At 37.3% G+C, this 24980-nt stretch overlaps 3 protein-coding genes across 3 annotated transcripts; 2 read left to right on the forward strand and 1 right to left on the reverse strand.

The window, feature by feature from the left end:
• Nucleotides 1-6152: 6152 nt before the first annotated feature.
• LOC140944412 (CUB and peptidase domain-containing protein 1-like) lies at nucleotides 6153-8046 on the forward strand. The gene is made up of 3 exons (XM_073393556.1): nucleotides 6153-6338; nucleotides 6882-7480; nucleotides 7904-8046. The coding sequence occupies exons 1-3, from the start codon at nucleotides 6220-6222 to the stop codon at nucleotides 8044-8046; spliced, it is 861 nt and encodes a 286-aa protein (XP_073249657.1). The 5' UTR covers nucleotides 6153-6219.
• Nucleotides 8047-8399: 353 nt separating this feature from the next.
• Nucleotides 8400-15286, forward strand: LOC140943656 (uncharacterized). Its single transcript, XM_073392779.1, has 6 exons — nucleotides 8400-8656; nucleotides 8854-8938; nucleotides 10180-10433; nucleotides 10689-10783; nucleotides 14408-14803; nucleotides 14951-15286. Exons 1-6 carry the CDS (start codon nucleotides 8429-8431, stop codon nucleotides 15231-15233), a joined length of 1341 nt encoding a protein of 446 aa, XP_073248880.1. The 5' UTR covers nucleotides 8400-8428; the 3' UTR covers nucleotides 15234-15286.
• A 4652-nt stretch (nucleotides 15287-19938) lies between these two features.
• LOC140944413 (uncharacterized) lies at nucleotides 19939-24775 on the reverse strand. Its single transcript, XM_073393558.1, has 5 exons — nucleotides 24764-24775; nucleotides 24239-24343; nucleotides 22968-23054; nucleotides 21234-21518; nucleotides 19939-20207 (listed from the first exon to the last, which is right to left on the reverse strand). Exons 1-5 carry the CDS (start codon nucleotides 24773-24775, stop codon nucleotides 20025-20027), a joined length of 672 nt encoding a protein of 223 aa, XP_073249659.1. The 3' UTR covers nucleotides 19939-20024.
• Nucleotides 24776-24980: the final 205 nt, after the last annotated feature.

Consider the following 24980-nt stretch of genomic DNA (forward strand, 5'->3'; position numbering starts at 1 on the left):
TCCTTCATAAAATTCTTCAGAACAATGACATCGAGAATTGTTAGTCATGCTCCAACAGCTACAAGAACGTGATAATTTTCTTAGTGATACGGAGAAGTGTATCACCAAATAATTGAAACCACACTGAACAATCAGCCCCCGCCACAAAACAATATCTATCCCACAGTGGTTTCTGAATGACTCTATGAGTTTTTAGTTTATCTAGAAGAACTTTGGTAAAATATTAACATATTCAGAAATTTCAAAACGAAAGAGTTTTAAGCGGCATTTCTAAAAAAAACACACACACACAAACAACAATGACAACTGAGGAGAAATTTAAGTGTTAAGTTTGATTAGCCTGTGTCGGTATGAGCCTAACTAGATGTACGTGCAAGGATTTGCTTCGTTGCACCGTGCAAGTTGTTATTACGTTCAAGTAGAAGTACGGCCCCGAGTGTCCATTCTCAAGTATTGTTCTTTCATTAATTTCGTTCTGAAGAAAGACCAAAACATGTGATTATTACCATAGATGGTGAGCTTGTGTGCACAAGAGTTAGATGTTTAACCAGTCCCATGGATTTGAACCCGTCTTGTTTCTTTGCGGGGTTTTCTTTGCAAGGTGTTCCGTTTATTGATGGAATAAATGACGTTATCATCCATCCATGCATATCAGTCTTTTTTAAATTTTCTAACCTTTTCAACTGCGTCAAGCATGATTAACAACCCTCGTGATTTTCCATGCAAGGAAGTAAAATCTAGAAGTCTCCTCAGGGACACAAAGTTCCCTTTCTTAAATCTGTTTCCATCTAGCATAACTAACACTTCTCGATGTGATTTTCCTGAAGGATAGCGTAAAAGGAAGATGTTAAATCTGGAAGTGTCCTTAGGGCCCTTAAGTCTCCTTTAATGCTGATTACAAACCCAATGTTAATAAGACTTTCAACTTCCTATAGTTTAATCGTATCGTTAAAATTCTTTACAGTTCACTGCCTCTTAAAATCAAAAAATGCATTTCATTGTGGTCTTTCAAAAAGCAGGACTGGCTTGCTTTGGCAAGGTGACTTTTAATACCCCGGTATTTAGGTGCTTCATGGTATAAAGAACAACTCAGATGGGTTATGCCGAACGCGAATTTCTCCCAGCTACTGTAAAGTTGTCATGCATATGTTAACAGTCGACTTTATCAATAGGGCATTGCAAAACTGGGGCAGAATAACAAGTTGCAGTAGATATGTATTTCGATATGTAACCTTAATTGTCCACTGACACTGCACGTGTCTAACACGGACATTGGAGTGTGAAAGGGTGCAGCACGTTTTAGGCAAATCACGCATATAATTTCCCTTTTTTATTGTTTCTTTTTAAGATCTTCAACAGATGTCATAGTCTTTAAGTTACTCCATGAACAGTATCTCCTAGGTGTAGTGAATATTTTTGGTTCGTCGATCGATTAATTTCGCGTGGGCCGTTTGGGAACAATTACGTGATTACTATTTTTTCTTTTGTTGTTGTTGTTTTTTTTAACAACCGTCATATCCTGTCATATCTTGTCTATTTAAATGAAATTCCGTTTTACGAGCGGTATTTTCGCTTATTAGCAGCGTTCTCCGCAAGAAATTTAAATGTTAGTAACAACGATCCTGGTTTAGAAAAGATTTTCCCTAGCTGACAATATGTCCTTGCAATTTTTTTCCAATATTGGAAATGTGTGCTTTTTACCAGGTAAGCGGTTTGACTGTTTGACGGCCAGTCACCTAACAAACTAAGGGTCATTTGTTTATTAAGAAGATAATATCTATATAGTCAAATTGTTACTACGTCCGAATAACAATCACGTATAGAACCACATATCAAATATTAGTTCTCGCATATTGTAAATGACGCTGTGTGTATGTTTCCTATATGTGTAATCATAATTCCTTATTTCATAATCAGAATTGTGTAAATCTAACACCAAATTATCCAAGGATGCCTTCGTTGTAATAACGATGACTGAATTGCAAACGAAGCATCAAAGCTCTCCTTGCTTATGAATACACCAGGAGTTAGCAAAGATTACATTCTTTATTTTTTTATTGATGAAATAATTTAGATTAAACACGTGAAGAAAAAAAAAAGTTGAACAGAAGAGACTATGCCCCGTAATCTATCTGATGACTAGATGCACGCCTCGTATATTAGGCCTTGTATTGACAGAAAATGACAGGTTATAGTCGCACAAAGTAATGCATTGTAATATTTTGCTTTTCTTTTAAATAACAGTTTAAAATAACTCAAAAAGTTAAAATAATTGGTGGAAGCTGACATAAAGTTGAACTTCTTTTAGCCGTTATGAACCATTGCTACATTTTTTATTTTATTTTTCCATCATAAAGAGGTAACATGTGGCTAACATAACTTCTTTACACCCATTTTTTGACCGATTTTTCACAAAGATATTAGACAATAAATAGTCACGGAAGAGAACTCTTATTAGCGACAAAAACACAAGGCCCTTTCAACCTCATACTAAACGAGCAGAACCTTCTATGCTCTGCCGCGTAGGGAAACGTTAACAATCCAAGAAAACCACCAATACTCAGTGAGATATGGCGTATACGGACTAAACTACTGCGATCATTGTCCTCAAAGCAAACAAGCCAAGAGAATCACCTTGGTATATGCGAATAGCTAGACACGGTCATTCACTATAATTGAACTAAGACAAGCGGAGTCAAAAGTGCCGCCCAATTGATATGTACACCTAAGGGCGCCCAAGGAGCTAAAAACTTATGAGTCATATGATTTGCTGACGGAGAAATATAGTCCGCTGCAAAGCCAGACTAGCCGTGCGATCAATCATATATCACCTGACCTGGTTAGCGCGCATCTAAAATTGTCTAAAATTGTACGCATTTCTCAGTTCTGCTTGATGTTCAGTTACTGCCACTCACTTAACTCTCAATGCCATACTGTGAGTTGCTGTACATGTGGTGCACGAGAAAGTCTTTATGTATATCTAGCGTTGCGCCCTTTTTGATTTGAAGGGTATCCATAACCTTGTTATAGCTGGAAACAGATCTCTGTTATAGAAACTGAAGCGAACTGAGAAGGGCAAAGACAATATATTTTTGATATGTTTAAAGCTGCATTACATTTGCGTGCAAATGTGTGGATTTTGGTAGAAATAATGTTACGGATGACTAGTTAAACTTCCGCAACTTAAGTTGGATTTTAAAATTTTAAAAATGGCTAAATTCGCAAGTTTGACGCACTCCGGATGATTATTAATGCATTTTAAAAGTGTCCTTTTTTTAAACTATGGTCAAATATGGCCCTTGAGCTAAGAGCTTCCTTACACTTACATTTGTAAACTTTCTAAAATATTTTTTTATAGAACAAATTGAGTATCATGTAAAGGATCAGTGCCGTTTCGATTAACTTTATTCCTCAACCCATATTCAAGTTACTTCTTTTTATTACACGGCAATTTGTAGTTTTCTTTATTTATACTACTACATGAGAAATTTCTGCAATTTGATTGGCTTAGAGCAGTGGTGTTTCTGCTTAATTTGAAATACCTACATTTGAGAATTACAAAACCTTTGCGGGCGGTAGTATAAACGAATAATAGCATGATTTGTACGTGGTATTTGGCATAAGTACCACTCGTGATGTTTCAAAATTGTCTCAAATTTCACTCACCTAACGCCTCGTGAAATTATGTATAACAATTTCGAAATATCACTTGTGGTATTTATGCCAAATATCACTACAAATCATTCTATTACCTGTACAAATTAAACTACCCCTTCAATAATCAATAACTATTGATCGGCTCGCAGCTTTATCTACTGCTGGTGATGATCGAACGTCAAAATAAGACCCCCTGGCCTGAACCTCTTCATCCTCTTCTGTCTTCAAAGTTAATTTCCATAATCTTGGACAGAAATTACTTTAAGCGCTATAAATAATGTTTATCTGAGAAGTGAATGTACCACCTGGTTAGCTCAGTTGGGAGAGCGCCGGTCTGCCGAGCGGGAGGTCGCGGGCTCAAACCCCGGCCGGACCAACACTCAGGGTCTTTAAATAACTGAGAAGAAAGTGCTGCCTTTGTAATGACATCTGCAATTGGTTAGACTTTCTAGTCTTCTCGGATAAGGACGAAAAACCATAGGTCCCGTCCAACAGCACTTTCACTGATTTGTTCTTGTGCCTCGTAAAAGAGCCTACATCACTATTCGAAAAGAGTAGGGGTTGTAGATCCCTGTGGTGTGGCCAACCTTTACGGGCTGTGGGATTGGGCAGGGATGGCACCTTGCATGGGACCTATGAGTCCCGTTCGTGCACATTCCCTCTGGGCAGGCCTGTGTCCAGAAAAGCTGGTAAATGAATAAGTGAATGAATAAATAAATAAATAATAAAAATGAATTATGGAGGGTTGTGGCAACGACTAGTAAAGAACAAATCAAGTAGTGTAAAAAGAGCAATTTTAACAACTACTTCTTTGTTTATTTGCTTCAGTTTTAGTTTTCACTTTGCTTCAACTGGCCAACGCGCAACCCAGTAAGTATATGCTAGATTTCACTTGTGTTATTATCATTTTATTTTCATTATTGTTATTACTATTATTATTATTATTATTATTATTATTATTACTATTGTTATCAATATTATTATTATTATTATTATTATTATTTTTATCATCATTATTATTGTTACAAGTGAAACCGGTAAACGTAAGTTATAATTATTTTACTTTATGTAAAACTTCGAGTTTAAACCTTAAAATAATTTGATCAAAAAGGGTTAGTTTTTTCGTCTTTCTTCGGTGCCCCCAATTTATACGACGAAGTCACGGTTCGAGGTTGTCCGTTTTAGTGAAAAGTGATGTTATTTGCTTTTATTGAAACGAGTGGATGGAAATTGATTGCTCTTTTTGATGTACAAATCATGTACAGTGACATACAAATCATGCCAAAGAGAAAGGAAAATAAACTATTACAGCTGATTCTTAAGTCGTGGCAAATTAATAAAATGGATTTACAAAGAGACAGAGACAGAAATTGATCTTACTGAAAAGCAAAAAAAAAAAAAAAAAACTTAATAACGAACACCCTAGAAACCACTAAGCTGAAACCGTATGTCATGTTAGGCCCCTTTCAAACATAGAGTTTTTCATGAGTGCCGAACACCTATTTTAGTCGATGAAAACATAATTAAATACGGCAGTTGATTCAGACGTCGGATATAATGGTGCCGAATTTAAATCCGTTTGTTGTACATTATGTAATATTCCCAGCTTCTAGAAAAAATTGTTTTCCAATATGGATAAGGGTTTCTATAATTAATGCATTATATTCGGCACATGTGAAATACGACTTCTAAGCAAAATGTTGAACCTAAGTCGAATTTCGACTGTTTCAGTCACAGATTCGGCAAAGTCGTATTTAATTTGAAGCAGTTACCTCTCGAATTACATTAGGCACATGTAAAATTCGACGTTTGAGCTGGGTAATGATAACAGTGTCCAGTATTACTAAAAATACCTGTAGATACTCTATGATACATACATGTACGACATTTTTTATATTCCTGTAAACTTTGCTTTCAATTTACCACATTATGTTACTAATGCTATGTGCACCACACAGGTAAAAAAGCGAGTAAAAAAGAAAAAGAAAAAAAATAAGATTATGACAAATTTGCTTCAAGGGTATTCGAACCCGCACCCTCCGAATCACGTTAGAACTAAAAGTTAATGCCTCCATTGAGTACATGATGTTGTAGGGATTAGGGTATTGTTAAACACCTGCTTACCTATAATTTAATCCCGGTCATACGTCACGGTCTCGAATGCGGAAAGTTTCCTTTGATAAGATTATGATTCCTTTTAAGAAATTAAAAGGAAAGGCGCATCCAGATTTGAAATCCGGGGGCACTGAAAAGATACTTTGATATGGATTTAAGCGCCACGAAGGTTCATATTACCTGCTTTTAGCCCTACTTCCATACATGCATGAGCTAGCTCACTCTCAGTTCACTACTTAATCATACCCGGACACAACAACCTAGGTTTTTAATGAATTATATGATGGAATCAGACAAAAGCTTTTGTCTTGTTCTGCTGCAATAACAGACACTTATTTTTTTACATTTTGTCTATTACATATAGTATTATGTGGGTCTCGACCGAGCGCTAGTAATCGAATTGTTGGTGGTTCAGTGGCAAAAGTAAATAGCTGGCCGTGGCAGGTGATGTTGATCTTGAGATCGTCTGGAATACAGTTTTGCGGCGGATCGTTAGTAGACCGTTATTGGGTGGTGACTGCTGCACATTGTGTCGACCGCATACCAGCGTCTTTTATCAAAGTAAAGTAAGTTACGCTTGAAATAGTTCAAAGCCAGAAATAATACTCCACTTCAAAACCTTCAGAGAAGATGGGAATAGGTACAAGCTTTGGGCGCAGTGATTTCTGGGATTGTTTGGATAGTTATGATTATAATTATCGGGGCTTTTTATATCCTGGCAACATGCAGTAGTAGACTGTGTATACATCGTTTAGTAATTCTGGCGCCTTAACATCTCTTTTTAATTAACCTGCGATCAGGTGGCCCTTCTCCTTTATTTTTTGGGCAGAGTAGGAGTTGCTCGGAAGGTCTCTGCTAATTGGTCGCAGGGAGAAATTACATGTCATTCTTTCAATTGTTTTAGTATTGTTTGAGGTCAGGGTTAGGTATCATTGGTGTCTTCTCTTCCGAGCAGCTGCTACATGACCCTATTCTTTTTCAACAAAAAATAAACACATAAACAAAGAAATTAAAAAAAAAAAAAAGAAAAAAAACGAAAACGATCACATTGGCCCTGTAAAGGATAATCATTATAAATGGTCATTTACTTACTTATTATGTTTTTAAAGGTTGGGAGCCCACTACAGAACAATCGGAAATGTTGGAACAGAACAGGAAATCCGGGTCGCACAGATTATCAGGCATAAAAGCTATAATAACCCGTTGAGCTTTAGCAACGACATCGCCCTGATTAAGCTGTTGAAACCTGCGAATCTTGGAATAGGCATCGGACTTGTCTGCCTGCCTGATAAGGGGCACGCTCTCCCTTTTGACAATTTGAACAAAAAGTGCTGGATAACAGGTTGGGGTACGTTGTCTTCAGGCGGGTCCCATCCAAATACACTCATGGAAGCTATGGTACCATTGGTCTCCAAGCGACGTTGTCTGAATTCCTACCCTAGAAAGATTGATGATTCGATGCTCTGTGCTGGTCTGGATGCAGGAGGAGTTGACGCTTGCCAAGGGGACAGTGGTGGTCCATTGGTGTGCGAGTTTGACGGTACATGGTTTCTTGAAGGTGTAACAAGTTGGGGTCAGGGATGTGGGTATGCTTCAAAGTATGGAGTATATGCTAAGGTTAGAGAACTGAAAGCATGGATAACCAGCCATATTTATCGAGCAATACCGCCTGCTGTTTCGCCACAGAATCAATCGGTGTCCGCGTTAGGTAAGAATTCTAAACAGCTTTTACATAACCCTTTCTTGGAAATATATAAAAAGTCACTTCACTGTGATCATCTAGCCAATTTACTGGCAAAAGGTCAATGACTCTAATGTAAAACATGCAATCGTCGTATTGATCGTGCTACAGGTTTTATAAACAATTCAGATTTCTTTATTAAAAATAGATTTTACTAGAAAGTTGATGTTTGGAAGAAAATTAATGAATGAGTGAATAAATGAACGAACGAACGAACGAACGAACTAACGAAAGAATGAGTAAATAGAGGAATAAAGAACGAACGAACGTACGAACGTACGAACGAACGAACGAACGAATGAAGAATGAATAAATAAATGAGTTAATGAATGGGTAGACGGACAGAAACGAATGCATTGATTTGTTTATTTGTTTATTTTACTTGCTAAGCGTGGTGCACATTTGACAATGGATTATGCTCCGGGTGGAGCCAATCCACTTCAGATGACTTTGATTGGACACTTTCGTCTGGTTCAACACCCTCCGCATCTACTGGCCCGTCTTCTGGGCAAGGGGGATCAGGTCAGATGTAGTTTTTGTTTTCTTTTAGTCCCAAATCCATCCTCAACGTGTAAGAAATGTAGCGTTAATTAAGTTCCTTTAGTCATTGGTATGTCCGGATCCGTAGCCATATATTGCAATGAAGTAGAATTTAATATATGTTACGCGTATACAGCTAAAGACTCTACCTATTAGTAATCAAATAGTTGAAATTTTGTTGTTGTTTTTCAGTCAAAGCAAGTGCTAAGAAAATAAACACAATTTTTTCTTAAAACAAACAACAACAGACAAACAAACAAAAACTTCAACAGCAAAATACAACACAAATTCAGTCGCTTGTACATAGTCCTTTATTGATTGTTAAAGTTATATTTACCGATATTTGCCTCCTCCTCTTTCCTTAAAGGAAATTATATGTACATTGAAACATCCTCTCCTAGAAGACCTGGCGACAAAGCTAACCTTGTTCTTACTATTCCAAACAATGGAGAAATGTCGTGCCTTTCATTTTACTACCATATGTATGGAGCTTCAGTTGGAACTCTTAACGTCTACAGCGGAAACAGCAAAGTCTTTTATATTTCCGGACAACAGAGTAATTACTGGATTATGGTGGAGAGAAACATAATTCTGAATGGATTGGTAAGAGAAAGAAGCGTGCTAACGCGCGCGTTATTCCAGCTATTCATCGTTATTCATCATGATCATGATCATGATCATGATCATCATGATCATCATGATCATCATCATCATCATTATCATCATCATCATCATCATCATCATCGCCACCAGCAGATAGGAAGTGTCAGGTATATTGCTAACCACAACTCTTTTCGCAGGTAGTATTTGAGGGGATTGCAGGAAATTCATTTACTGGCGATATCGCGATTGATAGTGTAGAAATAGACAGTGGAAACTGTCCAGGTAAAAATAAATCGATTTGTATATATATTTTTTTATATTATTATTATTATTATTATTATTTTTTTATTAATTTATTTTAATTTATTTTAATTTTTTTTAATTTTTTAATTTTCATTTTTTTTGCTGCCCAATATCGGGCCATCAAGACCAAGTACTATCGCAGCAAGATCCTAAAGGATGGTGCAGAACCAATGTGTAGAATTTGTGGTCAATTTCAGGAAACAATTGACCATATTTTGGCAGTGGACCCTGAGCTGGCCAAAACTGAATATTTACACAGCCACAACAAAGCCGCCACATATAACTCCACTGAAACATCTATAAAGAAATTAATATAAACACAAACGAGAGATAGTACGAGCATAAGTCACAAACAGTAAGAGAAATAGACGACATCACAATCTTGTGGGATATGCCAATACAGACCGATCGTGAGATAAAGGCCAAGAGACCAGACATTGAATCAACAACAAACAAGAAAAAAGCTGCCTGCTTATTGATATGTCCATCCCCACTGAAAAGAATACTTCAGTTAAAGTAACTGAAAAACTTTCAAAATACAAAGACCTTGAAATCGAAGTTGAAAGAATGTGGGGGATGAAAGCTACGACAATTGCGGTAGTGATAGGGGCCCTTGGACTAATTAAAAAAGGGTTGGGAAAATATATACAACAGATCCCGGGTAACATCAAAATGCATGAACTACAGAAGATCACACTACTTGGAACATCTCACATCCTAAGAAAGGCACTCCCCATCAAATAGACTTCTACCTCATTCCAACCCTAGGCCCAAGGAATGGGCTCGGCTATTATGCTGCGTTATGGTATTTCTTTAAAAAAGATAATAATGATAATTAATATTTATAATGATAACTTATCATTAATATTTTCTTATGGACACAGATTAACTTATCTTTTCCTAATTGTAAGACCAACTGACATATGGATCGGTGGTAACGTTTTATGGTCTCGTTTTATCTTTAGTGTTCATACTAAAGACATTATTATTATTATTATTATTATTATTATTATTATTATTATTATTATTATTATTACTATTATTAGTATCTTATTTAATGTAATACTGCTCCATATCATTTTCTAAATCGTTTTCGCATGAAAACAATGAGACGGTGGCCGTGTTATTGTACCAAAAAAATCCCTTGGGGTTTAACCTCCTTTCTCACTTTAAGATAAACTTCGTCTAGCTTTAGTCTTTCCATACTTTACATCTTTCAGCTAATGCTTATTCGACGCCCACTGCAGCTGGTTCAACGTTACCACCAAGCACTTATTCATCCGAAAATCAACATGCTTCCACAACGCCAACTGAAGATGGTTCAACGCTACAACCAAGTACTTATTCACCCGAAAAAAATGCCTCTGAACCGACGCCAACTGCAGATGGTTCAACGCTTAAACCAAATACGCCATCGAATGAAGTGATTAGAAAATCGGTTTTGTTGAAGGTCACTAATATGGACATAAAAAAGGTATTTTTTTTCTTTTATCAAAAAAAACAATTTAACATAACAAATGTTAATGATGAATATTTATTGTTTGGTATTTTTTTTTAATATATGTTTATTTCCTTTTTGTAAGCTCTTATCATTTTTATGTTATTATTGTTATTATTGTTATTATTATTATTATTATTATTATTATTATTATTATTATTATTTTCGATTGCTGTAGTTGTGTTTTTTACTCATGCCCGTGTGTTTTTTGTTATTATCATTGTTTATCAGTGGAACCGAGTCATGGAATACTCTTTCAAAAGAGAAGTTGCAGCAGCGGCGAGGGAATATTGTGCACAAGTTGAGTGTTTCCCAAACCAATCAAGGTCAATATTTTTGTTTCTTTTTGTTTGCAAGACATGAATAAAATCTTAAATTAATTGAGGGCGACAAGAAGAGCCCGCAATCCTAATCGCCAGGTTGTCATTACGCATGCGTCGTGTGCCTGTAGCCAGCATCCATTTGGACTTCCACTAAGAATGAATGGAATGCACAGGACGCAATTTAATCACGCTCGTTTGGACCTTTTATCACTCGTAATCTGATCACGCGTGTTTTGACTATCTGTCACTTGAGACTCACGCAAAGCACAGCGATGGAGCAAAAGTGCTTTGACATTCGATCTCCGTAACCTTTGGTTATTATTAGTTACTGGAAAACAATCAAATTTTAGAAAGTTCGATGTTTAACAGATTTAGAGCACCCACATAACACTTTGGGGTATAAAGGGATCGATTTTTTTACTGCATACATGTACATATTTAGCTCGTTGGCGGCGAAGAGTTGACTTCTTTAAATCCGTTGTGGTGGGCCGGGAACATACTCCACCGGGAAAATTTGAAAATTTACTGTTCTGAAATGAAAATGCATGTCAAACTTTTATCCTTTAATAACAGTTATTTATAACAAAATGCATTTTAAACGATTATTTTGCCATAATTAAATGTGTCATGATTCATGATTATATAGAGCTGTAGCAACCTTGTTCCCAGGCTTCTCTCCTACCCGCCCTACAGATCGGAGAGCGCGTGAGAGAGAGAGACCCTGGTTGTGAGCTGGTCACGTATCTCCAGAACAAAAGGGGTCCTTTGTCTTACAATGTTTTGTCTGGTTTGCTCTCAACGTTCACGCAATGATCGCAAGAGGAAGATAGATTTGCTAACCCTACTAGCTCCTACTACAACTATAACTGAAACTAAGGGAAATCTCTGCCTAAACATCAGGAGATAAACAAGGGAATTACCATAGAAGGAATAAAAAAGTTGCGTTGTCACCGGTTTCACCGATGACAGCAATCGCTTAAAATCTACGATCTTGAGTTCTACTCAAGTTGTTAATTTTTTTAAGGTAAAATCCCTGTGTGTTGAACTGCTTTGGGAGTTTCAATGTATTTCTGACAGCGGCTGGTAACCGGCCCAAATAAACCTACACTATTAGCGGTGTTAGCGGTTCGGCGTGACAAAATATGGCAGTCGGATCGGTTCATCGAGAACAGGGAATTCAGTTTACATTTACGATCAAAATTATATTTTAGATCTAGTCACTTTACGGAAAGCTATAGCCTGAAATGTCTACCCCCTGACCTTTGTTAGGATGTGGCAATAACAAAAAGTATCGCTTCTGGTAGTAAATCGAGATAAAAATAATTATTTACTACGACCACATTGCGACACAAAAGACAACAGGGAATAGTATAAACAGAGACAAAGCAAACAACATAACCTTCCAAGCGAAAGGCTTTCCTGTATATAGTTCATATGAAAACTTTTTAAAAAACTGATGTGATTCAGTGTTTCCTTGAAATCCTCTAAAGAATACCTAAACGACGTAAACCTCCAGAAAATTTAATGAGGAACAATAAACGATTGGCAGTCTTGCAAGCCATATTTTTAAACGAAGAAGCTTTAATACGGCTATTCTGGTGATTATAAACGACGACAAAAAATAAATAATAATAATAATAAAAACTGAAAGACACAGAGCCGTAGCTAAAAATGTGTTATTCAAGATTCTGTTTACCTCTCTTCATTTGAACAATCAGTCTGTGCCCAGGCGGCGTATTCTCTCTTCCTGTTGCTTCGACCTGTTTAATCTATTTTCGAGGTCGTTGAGGACAGCAACGCTTGATACATCTTTTCGACGCCCTTTCGTACGGCATTGTCGTAGTCTTGAAGACACAAAGAATTGTTTTCTAAAGTGGCCTCCACAACATAGGAATGGCAATTAAAATCTAGTGCGTTTCTGTATGAATACTTCTACCAGTATATTTAAATTGACTGCACAAGTGGTGAATCCGCGATTTCCTCTGCATGTGCCAAATGAAACCATCCTCGATTAACATCCAGATATTCTACGGGAGGTTACGCTTTGCTGTCAAAGGATTTTGTGCATTATTTTTGGCGTTGAAGATCAGGTCAGGTACACAGTTTCATGGCTTCACTAACCTGTCTACGTTCTGTAGAGACAAATCTCACAGTTACTTGCCCCTCCCTTAAATCGTTTGTTTGTAATCTCCCAGATTCTGGGAGACACGTGGCCATCTCTCGTTCCGTAGGGCGGGTAGGAGAGAACCCTGAGAACGAGGTTGGAGCTCTAGCCGCCAAAACCATAACCTTTCATTCAGTGAGCTATGATGTAGGTGTTGCGTGTCAAACTCATAAACATGGACTATAAACATGGATTCTGGATAAAATAAAGAAGACAAAAATAGAATAAAAGACTTACACTCACACTAGAAAAACACGAAATACAGAAAACGCTAACAAAAGAAACTTACAAACACATGTAGAAAAGTCCTGCTGGCGTGATGATAACCGATAAAAGGAAAATACAAATGCAACCTTAATTCGAACAAGCATGGCGAACACATTACACATTCCACTACCGGGCGGTCCTGTGCCTAACCCAAATACCAGGATTACGTAAAACCGAAGAACCGAACTTTAAAGGGACAGTGTCCGCACACACGAGCGTCATCTGTTTTTTTTTTTTCTTCTTCTTCTTCTTCAAAAGACAATAGAACCGTTTTATTGATGCAACAAGATTTCCCTCCGGACCGTACCGCCGACGGAGAATTGTTGTTTACTTTAATTCTCAAGTAAATTTTAGACTTTCGAAGAAGTCTTTCGTCTTACTTAAATTAAGCCGGCATCAAAGCGCTTTCCTCCTCTCTGTCCTCCGGCCAAATGCAATGAAAGCAATGACAAAAGCTCCCGATTTCGCCCAAATCGAAACTGAGCGGGAATAATATATCATTGATCTGTAATTCTGAGAGGTTTTAGTGTAGTATCGAACTCGGCCAAGCGCGATGCAAACTGATTTTTCAAGGTTCTCTTACTCTCCTCGCATCTTTTGAATTCGCGACATCCTGTCCAAAAATCAAAGTTCGGCACATGCGCAGTAACGGGATATTGTTCCTTTAACAACTAAAAAAAATAATAATAATAATAATAATAAAATGTAATAGAGGAAAAAAAAAACAGAAAAACATAATCTACAAGAGATTTTTTCTTATAACGTCACGTCCATTATGTTGGCGTCCCAAAACAATAAAACAGCGGCCATGTCCTGAGGCAATTAATTAATCTTTCCCTTTAAATCCTTGCCAAAGTCTTTCGTCAGGTTCCTCATTCATATTTCCGTTCTTACAAAGCATAGCTCTAATTTGAAGTTTTCATTATTAATGGCAGGAAACAGCGCTGATAGAGAAAGGAATGAAGAGCATTTTTATACCAGTAACAGAACTTACCTTAGCTTCTCTGGCGATTCATCATCATCATCATCATCATCATCATCATCTCATTATTATCATCATTTGCCAGTTTTTAAACTTTTTTTTTTTCAATAATCTTCCCTTTTTATTGTTTCGTTTTGTTTTGTTTTGTTTGTTTGTTTGTTTTTACTTGTCATTTTTTTTATCATTTTTCTTTTTTTATAATTTTACTTTTTAGACGCAGGCGTTCGCCTAAAAACGTCAACTTTACGGCTGACATGGTTCACATTCTTCCTCGTTATCCCAAACAGTCAGACGATCCTACCGGTGTAATCTTACTGGCTTTCTACCTTAGTCTTCCACAAGGAATTTCGGAAAGCAATATTGTCCCTGAGAGAGTATTACATGGCATCGTCATGGGCCATAAAGAGAACATTCAAACGTCTATTGGAGGTGAAATTACAAGTGTCGGACCTTTCCCATCTGGCACAGAGCAACTGAAAGACGAGGAAAGCGACAAAGGAAACGACGGAAAGTCAAAACTAACCAATGTTGTTATCGGTGCTTCGGTGGGCGGTGGATTGCTCTTAATCATTATTGCTGCCGTTTTGGTCGGATGCAAAAAGACTAATGGGTATTTCTAGTCTCGCCCGAGTTTTTCCTTTTTCCACTAAGACAAGCTAACACTGTTTGTAATATAATTGATTTTCTTTTAGTGAAAAAAGTGGTCCTGAAATAAAATTTTGAATTATGTATTGATTATTAACTTGCAATTCTCCAGGTTCAGTCATAACAGACGTGTGACAAGCCGAGAAGAATTAGAGCACCGCGAGGCCGCATGTAAGGTGCCTGTGAGTACTTCTTCTAGAGGCAACGTCGATCACATTCATGCTGTTGAACAAGCCGTGGAAATAAGTGAGGATGTCATTTCGTCTTCTCCAGACAAGATTCAGCCTCCGAGAGCCGACAGTAATAATAAGGAACGGGAGGCCCAACCAAAGACTAAACATTCGGTTGAATACTTGGCCAAAGTACCAAACCCACAAGAGGAAATATTTTGTTAAACTTTTGCAATGCAGTTTGTCAAGTTAAAAAAATGGCAAGCCGTTGCCATTACTCTATTTGGGCCACGCCCAAATAAAAAAGAGCAGCTCAAAACAATGTTTCAAATGCCACTCTCTAGGACTTCTCCTCCTTTTTTTTTTTAGTTTGCCCTGAAATGACTGTAAGCATCACTAAATATGCCCATGTATTTGCCAACAAACGTTATCTGTTCAATTTAAAAACCTATTACAGTGTAATTTACAAATATAGCTATTGTTTTCAGACTCTAAAATAATGGCTACAATTGTAAATGTCACGCGTAAAAGTTTAATTAAATTGACCCATGATCATTCTCTACATTGCTGAACCTACAATGGCAAAGGTGTAACATGTAAAATATAGCTGGAAGTAAATAGTTACGCAATTTTTCCTATATTTCGCAATTTTTCAATTTGTAGTCGAAGTTTCAAAATGTTACTTTTCATCAATAATTATAATGTACTTTTCTTTAATAATAATAATAAAACAATAAAATAATAATAATAATGATAATAACAATGATGATGATAATAAGAATTCTAACCTCATTCTATAGATTTTTTTGAAACTTAGAATCAGCTACAAAATAGCAGCTATAGATACTTTTTTTCTATTGATCCCTATCGTGAAAGGAGTACCGTAAAATGCTTATAGTCTTTGTGAACGACCTTTGTAATGACTATTTACAAGCATGTGAAAGTAATGTTGTCACTAATCATTAATGACTTTGAAAGGTTTTTTAAACACCTGCATTCCTGCAGCCTAAGCTTATTTACGATAAGGCTAATTTAAGGTTTTAAGGGTATTAATCATAGTTGATTAAATCAAAACATTTACACTCCTCAATGATGAGCGCCAAGCTGGAAATTGAAAATTAAAATAGAACACCCTTATTTGTAATTATTATTTCTTATGATTTATTGTGTTATCTGCTGATAACAGGAAGGCAAGTTTCCCACATTACAGTCAAGCCGGAAGAACCGTGAACTCCAGAAATATTTCTGGAATGTTATTGTGTTGCAAGAAAAAAGCCAATCAGGCGTAAGAAAACTGGACCAAGAGCAAGAAAGGGAATTAGTTTGTGGCTTTGTGGCTAGTTCGGATGTCCTGATCTTTGCTGTAATTGGTCATAACACAATAAACATTCCTGAGATATTTCAAGTGTTCACGGTTTTCCCGGTCGTACTGTAATAGTGGATCTCCCTTAGAAATATATATATATTTTTTTGGAATAAATATTCTGTTATGCAGATTGGTGAACCGATCACATACACTTAATGTTTCAGAAATTAAAGAATGCCACTGCATATTAACCTGCAGTCATCCACTCTCACACTCATTTGCAGGTATCGCTTCGCATAACTACATATTGAATGAAAGTTCCAGCACGCTGCTCACCGTTTAACTCGATCTCTCCGTCGCCACTAAAGACAGCCATTTCTATGCTAGCTGGCGGAAAAGCGGTCCAAAAACGAGAGGTTGGTAAAAAGAATGCCTTTTGTTTTGTTTTTTCTTTGGCTACTAAAAATTCCATATTCCAAGGATTAAGAAAAAAAAGATTTTGGTTCCCTAAGGATACTTTTAGATTTTACATCCTTTCACGGCATTCTTCTGGAAAAAAAATTAAGAAAGAGGTAGTTTTACGATCAGTAAATAACGTAATACAAAATAATTTATTGAAAAGGCAATGACCAATATCCAAACCATAAAGCAATAACTATCCTACAATGGTTTCCGTCACGGTATGAATTAATGCGTTTGTCGTTCAGAGTGTAGAGGAATTTTGGTAACGAGACACAAATTTAGAAATATCAAAACTTAAGAGGTTTGAGCGACATTTGTTAAAAAAAAAAAAAAATGAAAGAACAACTGACCAACAAACAGCAAAAAAAACAACAACAGAGGAGAGTTCCAACTGTTAAGTTTGATCAACCTAACTAAAAGTAGGTGCACCGATGTGCTTCGTTACACGGCGCAAAGTAAAAGTAAGGTCCCAAGTCACCATTCTGAGAATGATATTGAATATTTATTGGCATTCGTTTTAAAGAAAGAGCGAAACTTACTCTGATTATTACCAGAGGTGGTGAGCTTGTGTTAAAGGTATTACAATTCTCCCTACTGTCCATGATGGGCGCAGCCAAAATTATCTGCGTTCGGCTTAAAGAGGCATCCGGGAATGTGTCTTGCTCGGTTTAATCGAAGGCCAAAGTCGCTTTTGAAACAAAATTATTTGAAACGGGATTTATCCATGGTGGCTAAATTTCGTGAACGACATAAACTTAGTTACACTGTATGTGCTAACGTATTCACAATTACCCTTGAAATCCGTGTGATTACCCCACCTTAGCGGGATACCTCACCTACCTGCTGGGGTCCACCTCCATGTAAACAGGCCCTTAATAAGCTCCTCGAGAGATGACTTCACACTTTCGTAACAAAACTCAGTGACAAATGTTTCTGTTGGTTTCTGGCAGCCATGATAGTGCCAGAGCATCCGGATGGGCACCGACGTGGCGTCTTCATACGAAGCTCTTTCGTATTTGGGTAAATCATTTCTCTGAATATCTCGGATGTCTACTGCAGTCTAAATCAGATCAAATCACTGGTTTATTGTCCCTCGTGCAGTCAGAAAACTGAATTGTAGGATACCTTACAAGCTGTGATATATATACTAATACGCTACAGTTATTGACAAGATTAATATTTAATACTAACAAAATCTGAAAAAAACTTTCATTCCTTGTGGCCATGGGCCTGCTAGAACTCCCTGATCTTAGACACACACTGGTAGATATAGGTACCACTCTGTTGTGTGTTAGTGGGTATAATGGGTTACCTGGTCGAACCTTACCTATAAATACAATACACGAGACTGTCCGACAGTCAGAAAGAGTGGATAATGCACAGTGGCGGGTCCAGGATGTTTTTTAGGAGGGGGTGCACTCGTCTCTTGCTCTACTACAGCACCGATAAACCACATAGTTTGTTTTTTTTTGTTTTGTTTTTTTTTTTTTTTCAGAATACCAGTTGTATTAGAAAACCGCAAGTCATCTCGGGGGGAGGGGGGGGGGGGGGGGGGGGGTTACGTTGTATGAAATGCCAGGCCAAATGATAAAGAGCCCTTTTTGCACGTTCTCAAGATAGCAAGCAAGATACTTACGCAAGTCAGCAAAGCGCAGTAGATATGAACAATATCAGCCGACGGAACTTTTGGCTTGAGTTGTCTTAGCGCATAAAGCCGTCTGTCGGCCTTCTTCACTATGTAGTCGCAGTGTACTGCCCAAGAGAGGTCCTCAGAAAGATGGACACCGAGGAGCTTAAAGGTAGAGACCTGTTCAATATAGGACCCACCAACCGCTATTGGGCGCGGAACGCAACTGTTGTAGTGAAGAAAGTCAGCAGTCATGATCTTGCATTTACGAGGGTTTAAGCGCATATTGTTATTAACAGCGAAAGGGTGGATATCATCAACTACAACATTAAAAAAGGATAGAGAATTGCGAGGTGCAACCTCCAGAACCGTCACGTCAGATCATCCACGAATTTAATGCGGGCGCCCCTTCTTTGAACCAGGTCATTGACTATAACAGCAAACAACTCAGGACCCAATTTTGTGCCCTGAGCAATGCCTCAATTTAGACATAAAGCAGCAGAAATCGAGGCGCCAGCGCGTGTGACCTGAGCTCTCCCTTGCAAAAAGGATGCGACCCACCTAAGCAAGCCCCAGTGGAGATTGTACTGTGTAGAAAGCTTCTCTATTAATATGAGGAGATCAATAAGGTCAAAACCTTTTTTAAAATCAGCAAAAAATAACCTTAGATAACAACCGCTCCTGTCCAGGGCTTCTAAAGACAGGTGTAAAATATAGACAAGGGCCTGCTTGGTCGATATACCAGCTACCAAGAATTGGTTTCTGTCGAGGTTACCTACAATAGATGGATATACTCTAGATAATATAAAGCTCTCCAGCACTTAAACGAGCTGGCATGTGAGAGGGATTGGCCTCACATCGTCCTCGATGCACTTGGGAGGGGTTACCTTGGGGAGGGGTGGACTGTCGCGCTCTTAAGGAGAGGAGGAATGAAGCCCTCACGAAGCGTTTAGTTGTAAAGATCGGTAACAACTGGCGGGAATTCAAAGGCAAAAAGCTTGAGGACGACACTATGAATACCTTCGGTCCAGCCGCCTTCTTGCTTTTAATGTCACGAAGAGCCTTATACGCCTCCCAGTTAGTGACGAATAACTCTTGAGGGATACAAGAACCATGAAATCTCGTAATATCAAAGTCTACAGGCATTTGAATCAAAAATAATACAATGCTTTAATCATGTACAATAATGGTCTGCTTCTTTTCCACCTCAATTTCAAAGGAAAACAAACAAAAAAAAATGACTGACAACATTTAGTTCAAAAGTTTGCCATCGCCCAAAAATTCAATTAACCAAGATAATGAAAACAAATGTTGCGGTTGTTAGCCTTAAAGAATACGAATCAGAAGCTTAAAAAAGAAAAAAAAAACAGCAACAACAACAACAACAACAACAACAACAATCAGTAAGCTGTAGAAAGCAAACGTTGACAAATCAAGCCACAGAAGAGTGTTGTCCCTTGACGACTATGAAGTAGTATACCGGCGACAAAAAGGGGTAGCGACTGCCCTCTATTGCTTCATAAAACAAAATCATGACACCAGAAGCCGGCTTAGAAAAAGCGAACAACTGCTTTCGCAGCGACCATGTGATTACTTATACCAGATGTTACGCCCTTGAATATTAGGTAGAAAGAGGGCAAAGCCAGTAGTTCATAAAACAAGTCACAGACTGCGATCCAGCATCAAAATGTCCAAAACAGTCGCAGCGATAAAACCGTTGATCGTTAGATGGCTCGATTTCGCTTGAAAGAAGATACATCTGGGCTCGGTCCGTGGAGCATGACACACCAACTATTCTTTTGTCCTAAAAGGATAAAAATGAGAGATATGCACTTCTCTGGAGGAAGGAATTATTCCTGTTAACGGACAAAGTCGCAACTTATGTTTTGATTGGCATAGAAATGACGTACGTAGTGATAGTCGTGGCATTAATAATTTTTTTCTTTTCCGTTATATGGTATGTTTTTTCTTTCTTTCTTTTTTTTTTCTGTAATTGTTGTAAAAAAAAAAAACTATAATAATAATAATAATAATAGTAATAAAAACAACAAAAACAACAACAACCTGGCAACAGGTTAAAAACAAAACAAAAAAAAGCATAATAATAATCGCAACTTGTTTTGAACGCGCGAGCCAAGTGGACTTATCGGCCTAGAGAGCGTCAGACGGAATTATATGATTTTTTAGTTATATCGTTAGCTTAGTTTTAACCAAGGAGCATTTTATATTATCACAATCAGACAAGTATTAGACAAGTTTTAAGTAGATTTTTAATCCACGAGTTTATTTAAACTTGATAAACAAACTAATGACTTCCGCTGAATGAACGCAAACATTAAGAGTGATTTTACTGAAACCGTGAAACAGATAATAACAACTAGCGCAAAATAGCTACAAATAAACAAAAGAAGACGTTAGAATTAGTGCAAAATAGTGCTTAGTATTCTACTGCCTATTTCACGGGTTAAGTGAAATCACTCTAAAGAACTCACAAAAGTATAATAGTAATAATAATGATAATAATAATAATAATAATAATGATGATATTTTTAAGAATAATAATTCTCGATTGATTACTAGAAGAAAGCTATATAAAATGGAGAAAAAACTAGTAAATGACCTACAAAAGGAGTTGCATTTAAAAGCTACTGAGCTTTTTCATATAAATGTATTCTTAAATAGCTTTAAATGTTCCATGGACTTATCCTTAATTAACATAGGAGAAGAAAAAAAATCTAATCCCAAAAGTGATAAATATTATATTATAAAAAATAATAATAATGATAATGATAATGGTAATAATTAATAACAACAAAAATAATAGACTTACATTTGGTTCCCCGAGAGTTACTTGAATACTAGCAGCAGGGTTAATGCTTGTTACTGGATTCTGACTTCCCTTTGAAGAGGTGCTCATATATTCACATAAAGAGAAGTCCCCAGCACCCTGGGGGCCCTGTGGTCCGATAGGTCCCTGCGAGCCATTGAATCCCTGGGGACCTATTGCACCCTGGGATCCGTTAAATCCTTGGGGTCCTGCTGGACCTATAGGGCCTAGGGAGCCGTTTACGCCAGGAGGACCGACTGGGCCCGGAAGTTTGCTGACATTCTCTACCTGGAAAGAAATGCTTAGATTTCTATCTTTTCTTTATGTTCTTCGTTTCCCTACATTGCACAGGTCGTTAGAGAGATGAAAACCAATAAGGGGAAAAGAACAAGAACAACAAAAATCTTAGCCCATGTACAGACGTCCCCCCTCCCTCAGGAAAAATCGGTAGAGGAGACGTCTGTGAATCACCGACGATAATCGTGTTCCCGTTTCCCCCGGAATGCTGGGGACAGCCTCTGATTGGTCGTAATGTTAATGCTTTGACGCAAATAATTTCCGGTGTTGTGATTGTTGAGTGAACCTCAGAATAGATTCCCCGGGGAAAAGCTCAGCCTTTGTGGACATTCATATTTGTTTACCGGTATTTGTATTTCGGTTCTCTCGAAAAGGCATGAGAGGGTAAGACCACCGATGTTTGCTGCACCGGTTGCGGATGCATCTGTCTGTACCGGTCGGTATTGTAAATAAAAGAGAAGGCATACAAAATCCAACGTTAACAGCCAAGGCCGCGGGTCAAGCTTACCCAAAAAGATTCTATTAATGAACTGATTATTTGAAAAAAATGAATCCGTTAGTCGTTCCCGTAACTGGTGTCAAATTTAAATCGGCATTCTTGTATGCGTAATGAACAATGAATATTTTAAGAGAACTTCTCTGCATTTGGTCAGATTGAAAATCTTTGAATGGATTAAATGTCTTAGAGAAGACATTTACATCAAATTCAGGGAAACTAAGCTGGTAGAGATTTCGTGACTAAATCGTGTGTGAATTCACGGCTCATTAAACATGCAAAAATGTACACAGAGATTAATCTGAAATCTACAACTACCAACGGTTCAACTTAATTTCGAATAATAAATACTTTAATGGATCTTGGGAGGTACGCTTGACCTGACTTGACTGTAATCATCTTCAACGTGAAGATGTTCGTCTAGCCTGTGCACAGACGCCAGAGCTATTTTTCGACCTACCTTTGCCTTTTCAACTGTCAACGAAAGAACAAAAAAATAATTTATGCAAATTTATACCGGAACACGATTAACGACAGCGATTCACAGACGTCTCCTCTCCCGATTTTTCCTGAGGGAGTGGGGACGTCTGTACACAGGCTACAAAAATCTGCATTAGTTACACAGCTCGAGGCCACTTGCATTGTTGCGTCAAGGATATCAATGGTGATTATTTTGTTTGCTATGAAAATTGGGGTCTCAATTTTTAAAGCCTGGCTATTAGGGAGTGAGAAAAAAAAATTGAATCTACAGTATGACACACTAATAGTTCCTTGATAAACAGAAAAACTCAGCGTATTTTCCTTGGTTCCCTGAGATAACACGAAGCGTTTTCCCTCATGCCTCTTGTCATTCCTCTGGGAAAAGTATATTATAGCTGTTAAGGTGGACAGAGCTTCGAGTCTACAGGGAAAACCATATATTTGTAAGGCACTATCAACATTACCTTTAAGAAGAGGGTGCTGTTAATTTCAATCAAGAGCAACTTCAAGTTGACGTCTTCTTTATCAAGTCTATCTGTTGCGTTTTGTAGCTGTTTTGAAAAAAGTTAAGGTTTCAACAGTTATCAAAAGGCATTGTGATAACTTTGACAAAAGGAAATTTGGTTCTGATGTTAGAGCTGTTTCAAGAGCAAAAGCGGAACAAATTACTTCCAGTTAAATTCCTCACCGACATCAATACCGTGCTCCAGCACTGTGTAACATTAATGGCAGAGTGAGCTACTACTAATTTATATTGCGGATAGGCAATGTTGTGTATTTTGTGGCAACTTAATTATTATTTTTTTCTTTTCTTTTTTTTTTTTCGATTGGTCAAGTCTGGTTTTTCTTACCGGGTATTAATATTTCTGTTAGAAATCGTATTCATCAGTCAAACGTTTATCTAAGTCAAACTGCGTACAATGGTAAGTAAGATTCGAAAACAAGTGTAAATTAAAGCAATTACATTTATTTTGTGTGTGGGCGAAGTGGAACTCGGAAATGGCCTTTTTTGTCCATGGGGTTAGTTTCTAGAGACGTGTCCGCGTATCCGCAAAGTCGCAAAGTAAAATTAGAACCTTCAAAAACTAAGTCCGTAAGTACAAAGTTTGGGAGTATTATTGCATTTACCATCTCTTTTGTGTTGAAAATATTCAGGGAAAGGCTGTCCTTTGTAAGGTTCCCATTTTCTTCCAGGTTCTGTAGGCTTGTAAAGACCTGAGGTATGGATAAGAAGCAATAATTACACTTTTGACAAAAGGTCGCTGGACTACAGGATACCCAGGCTCACTAATAGTACCACCCTACCAATCCTGTAAAACTACAGCTTTTTGTGTTCGTTCGCTGATTGCACAAGTTTTCAACATCCCCCCTCACCACCCCCCCCCCCCCCAGAAAAAAATAATAAAAATAAAATACATGATAACCATTGTCTTAATTTTCCTTAGGGCGACTTAAATACTAAGGAGAAATTACAAAAAGAAAGGTTAAGCAAAGTACAATTGGGGGGTTCAAACAAGGTCTGTGATTGGCTTATTTAAACAATAGTACTTGAGTAGATGTTTCCAGCGGGGAAGGTTTATTTTGGCCAGTGACTTCCAGTTGGCCACACAGGGAGCGCTGGGTAGATTCGATTTTAACATCACCTCTAAAGCTCTGTCTAATTTGGTAAAAACTAAGGGCCTCTTAAAGACTGAAATATCAAAGCTGAAGTGTGACAAAAAGGGTACTATCTTACCGTAGACAGGGAGTTTTCCATGCTCAACTTAAACGTTTGGAAGTCCCTTTTCGTCTGATTAGCCAACGCGGTAACCACAGATAACGATGAATTTAGCAACGTTGACTGAAGAAAGATTTCAGTATAGTTATATAATAATTTTTTTTAAAAAGTACAGACTTAAACATACATTACTTACTAACTTACTTACTTACGTACTTTCTTCCAAGGCCCTTAGCCCCAAATGGAGCATTTCTAAAATAAATCTGTAGAATTTTGTACAAAATAGGACTTTATTCGGTAGAATTTATCCAACACACACCCAAACACACACACAATATGTCTAAAATAGCCATAAAAACAGAACAACAAATAAACAAAATCAAAACGACACAGTCAGCGACGTCATAAGGTGTATTCATTGCCCACTAATAGAGAAAACAATACTGCGATCGAAATCAAGCCAATACAACAGCTTTACTACATTAGTGAATTAACAAAAAAAAAACATTGACGATTTTAACACACTTAAACAGGACAACAGACGTGTAAAATCATTTGGTATTTGGGCAATGACACCTCAACATATTACGTCTTTTGTTGTAGAAATAAAAATTGGGATAGCGCAGACTTAATGCAATTTTGATTTCTTTTCTTTTCTTTTTCCTTTTTTTTTTTTTTTTTTTGGCTTTTCTTTTCTTTTGTTTGTCTGTTTTTTTTTTTTTTTAAATAATCCAATCTCAAGCAGCATTTGTAAATTGCC

Source organism: Porites lutea, chromosome 7, assembly GCF_958299795.1.
Source record: "Porites lutea chromosome 7, jaPorLute2.1, whole genome shotgun sequence".
Taxonomy (NCBI): Eukaryota; Metazoa; Cnidaria; class Anthozoa; order Scleractinia; family Poritidae; genus Porites; species Porites lutea.

Bases quoted from the DNA above. Each gene is read 5' to 3' on its own strand.
- LOC140944412 (XM_073393556.1), top strand. From the start codon at position 6,220: ATGTTGATCTTGAGATCGTCTGGAATACAGTTTTGCGGCGGATCGTTA. The intron at 6,339-6,881 runs GTAAGTTACGCT...ATGTTTTTAAAG, and splicing joins GCGTCTTTTATCAAAGTAAA to GTTGGGAGCCCACTACAGAA. The intron at 7,481-7,903 runs GTAAGAATTCTA...TTACTTGCTAAG, and splicing joins TCAATCGGTGTCCGCGTTAG to CGTGGTGCACATTTGACAAT.
- LOC140943656 (XM_073392779.1), top strand. From the start codon at position 8,429: ATGTACATTGAAACATCCTCTCCTAGAAGACCTGGCGACAAAGCTAAC. The intron at 8,657-8,853 runs GTAAGAGAAAGA...CTCTTTTCGCAG, and splicing joins ACATAATTCTGAATGGATTG to GTAGTATTTGAGGGGATTGC. The intron at 10,784-14,407 runs GTCAATATTTTT...TTTACTTTTTAG, and splicing joins TGTTTCCCAAACCAATCAAG to ACGCAGGCGTTCGCCTAAAA.
- LOC140944413 (XM_073393558.1), bottom strand. The intron at 21,519-22,967 runs GTAATGTTGATA...ATTTCTTTCCAG, and splicing joins ACAGCACCCTCTTCTTAAAG to GTAGAGAATGTCAGCAAACT. The intron at 20,208-21,233 runs GTAAGTCTATTA...TTATCCTTTTAG, and splicing joins TAACTCTCGGGGAACCAAAT to GACAAAAGAATAGTTGGTGT.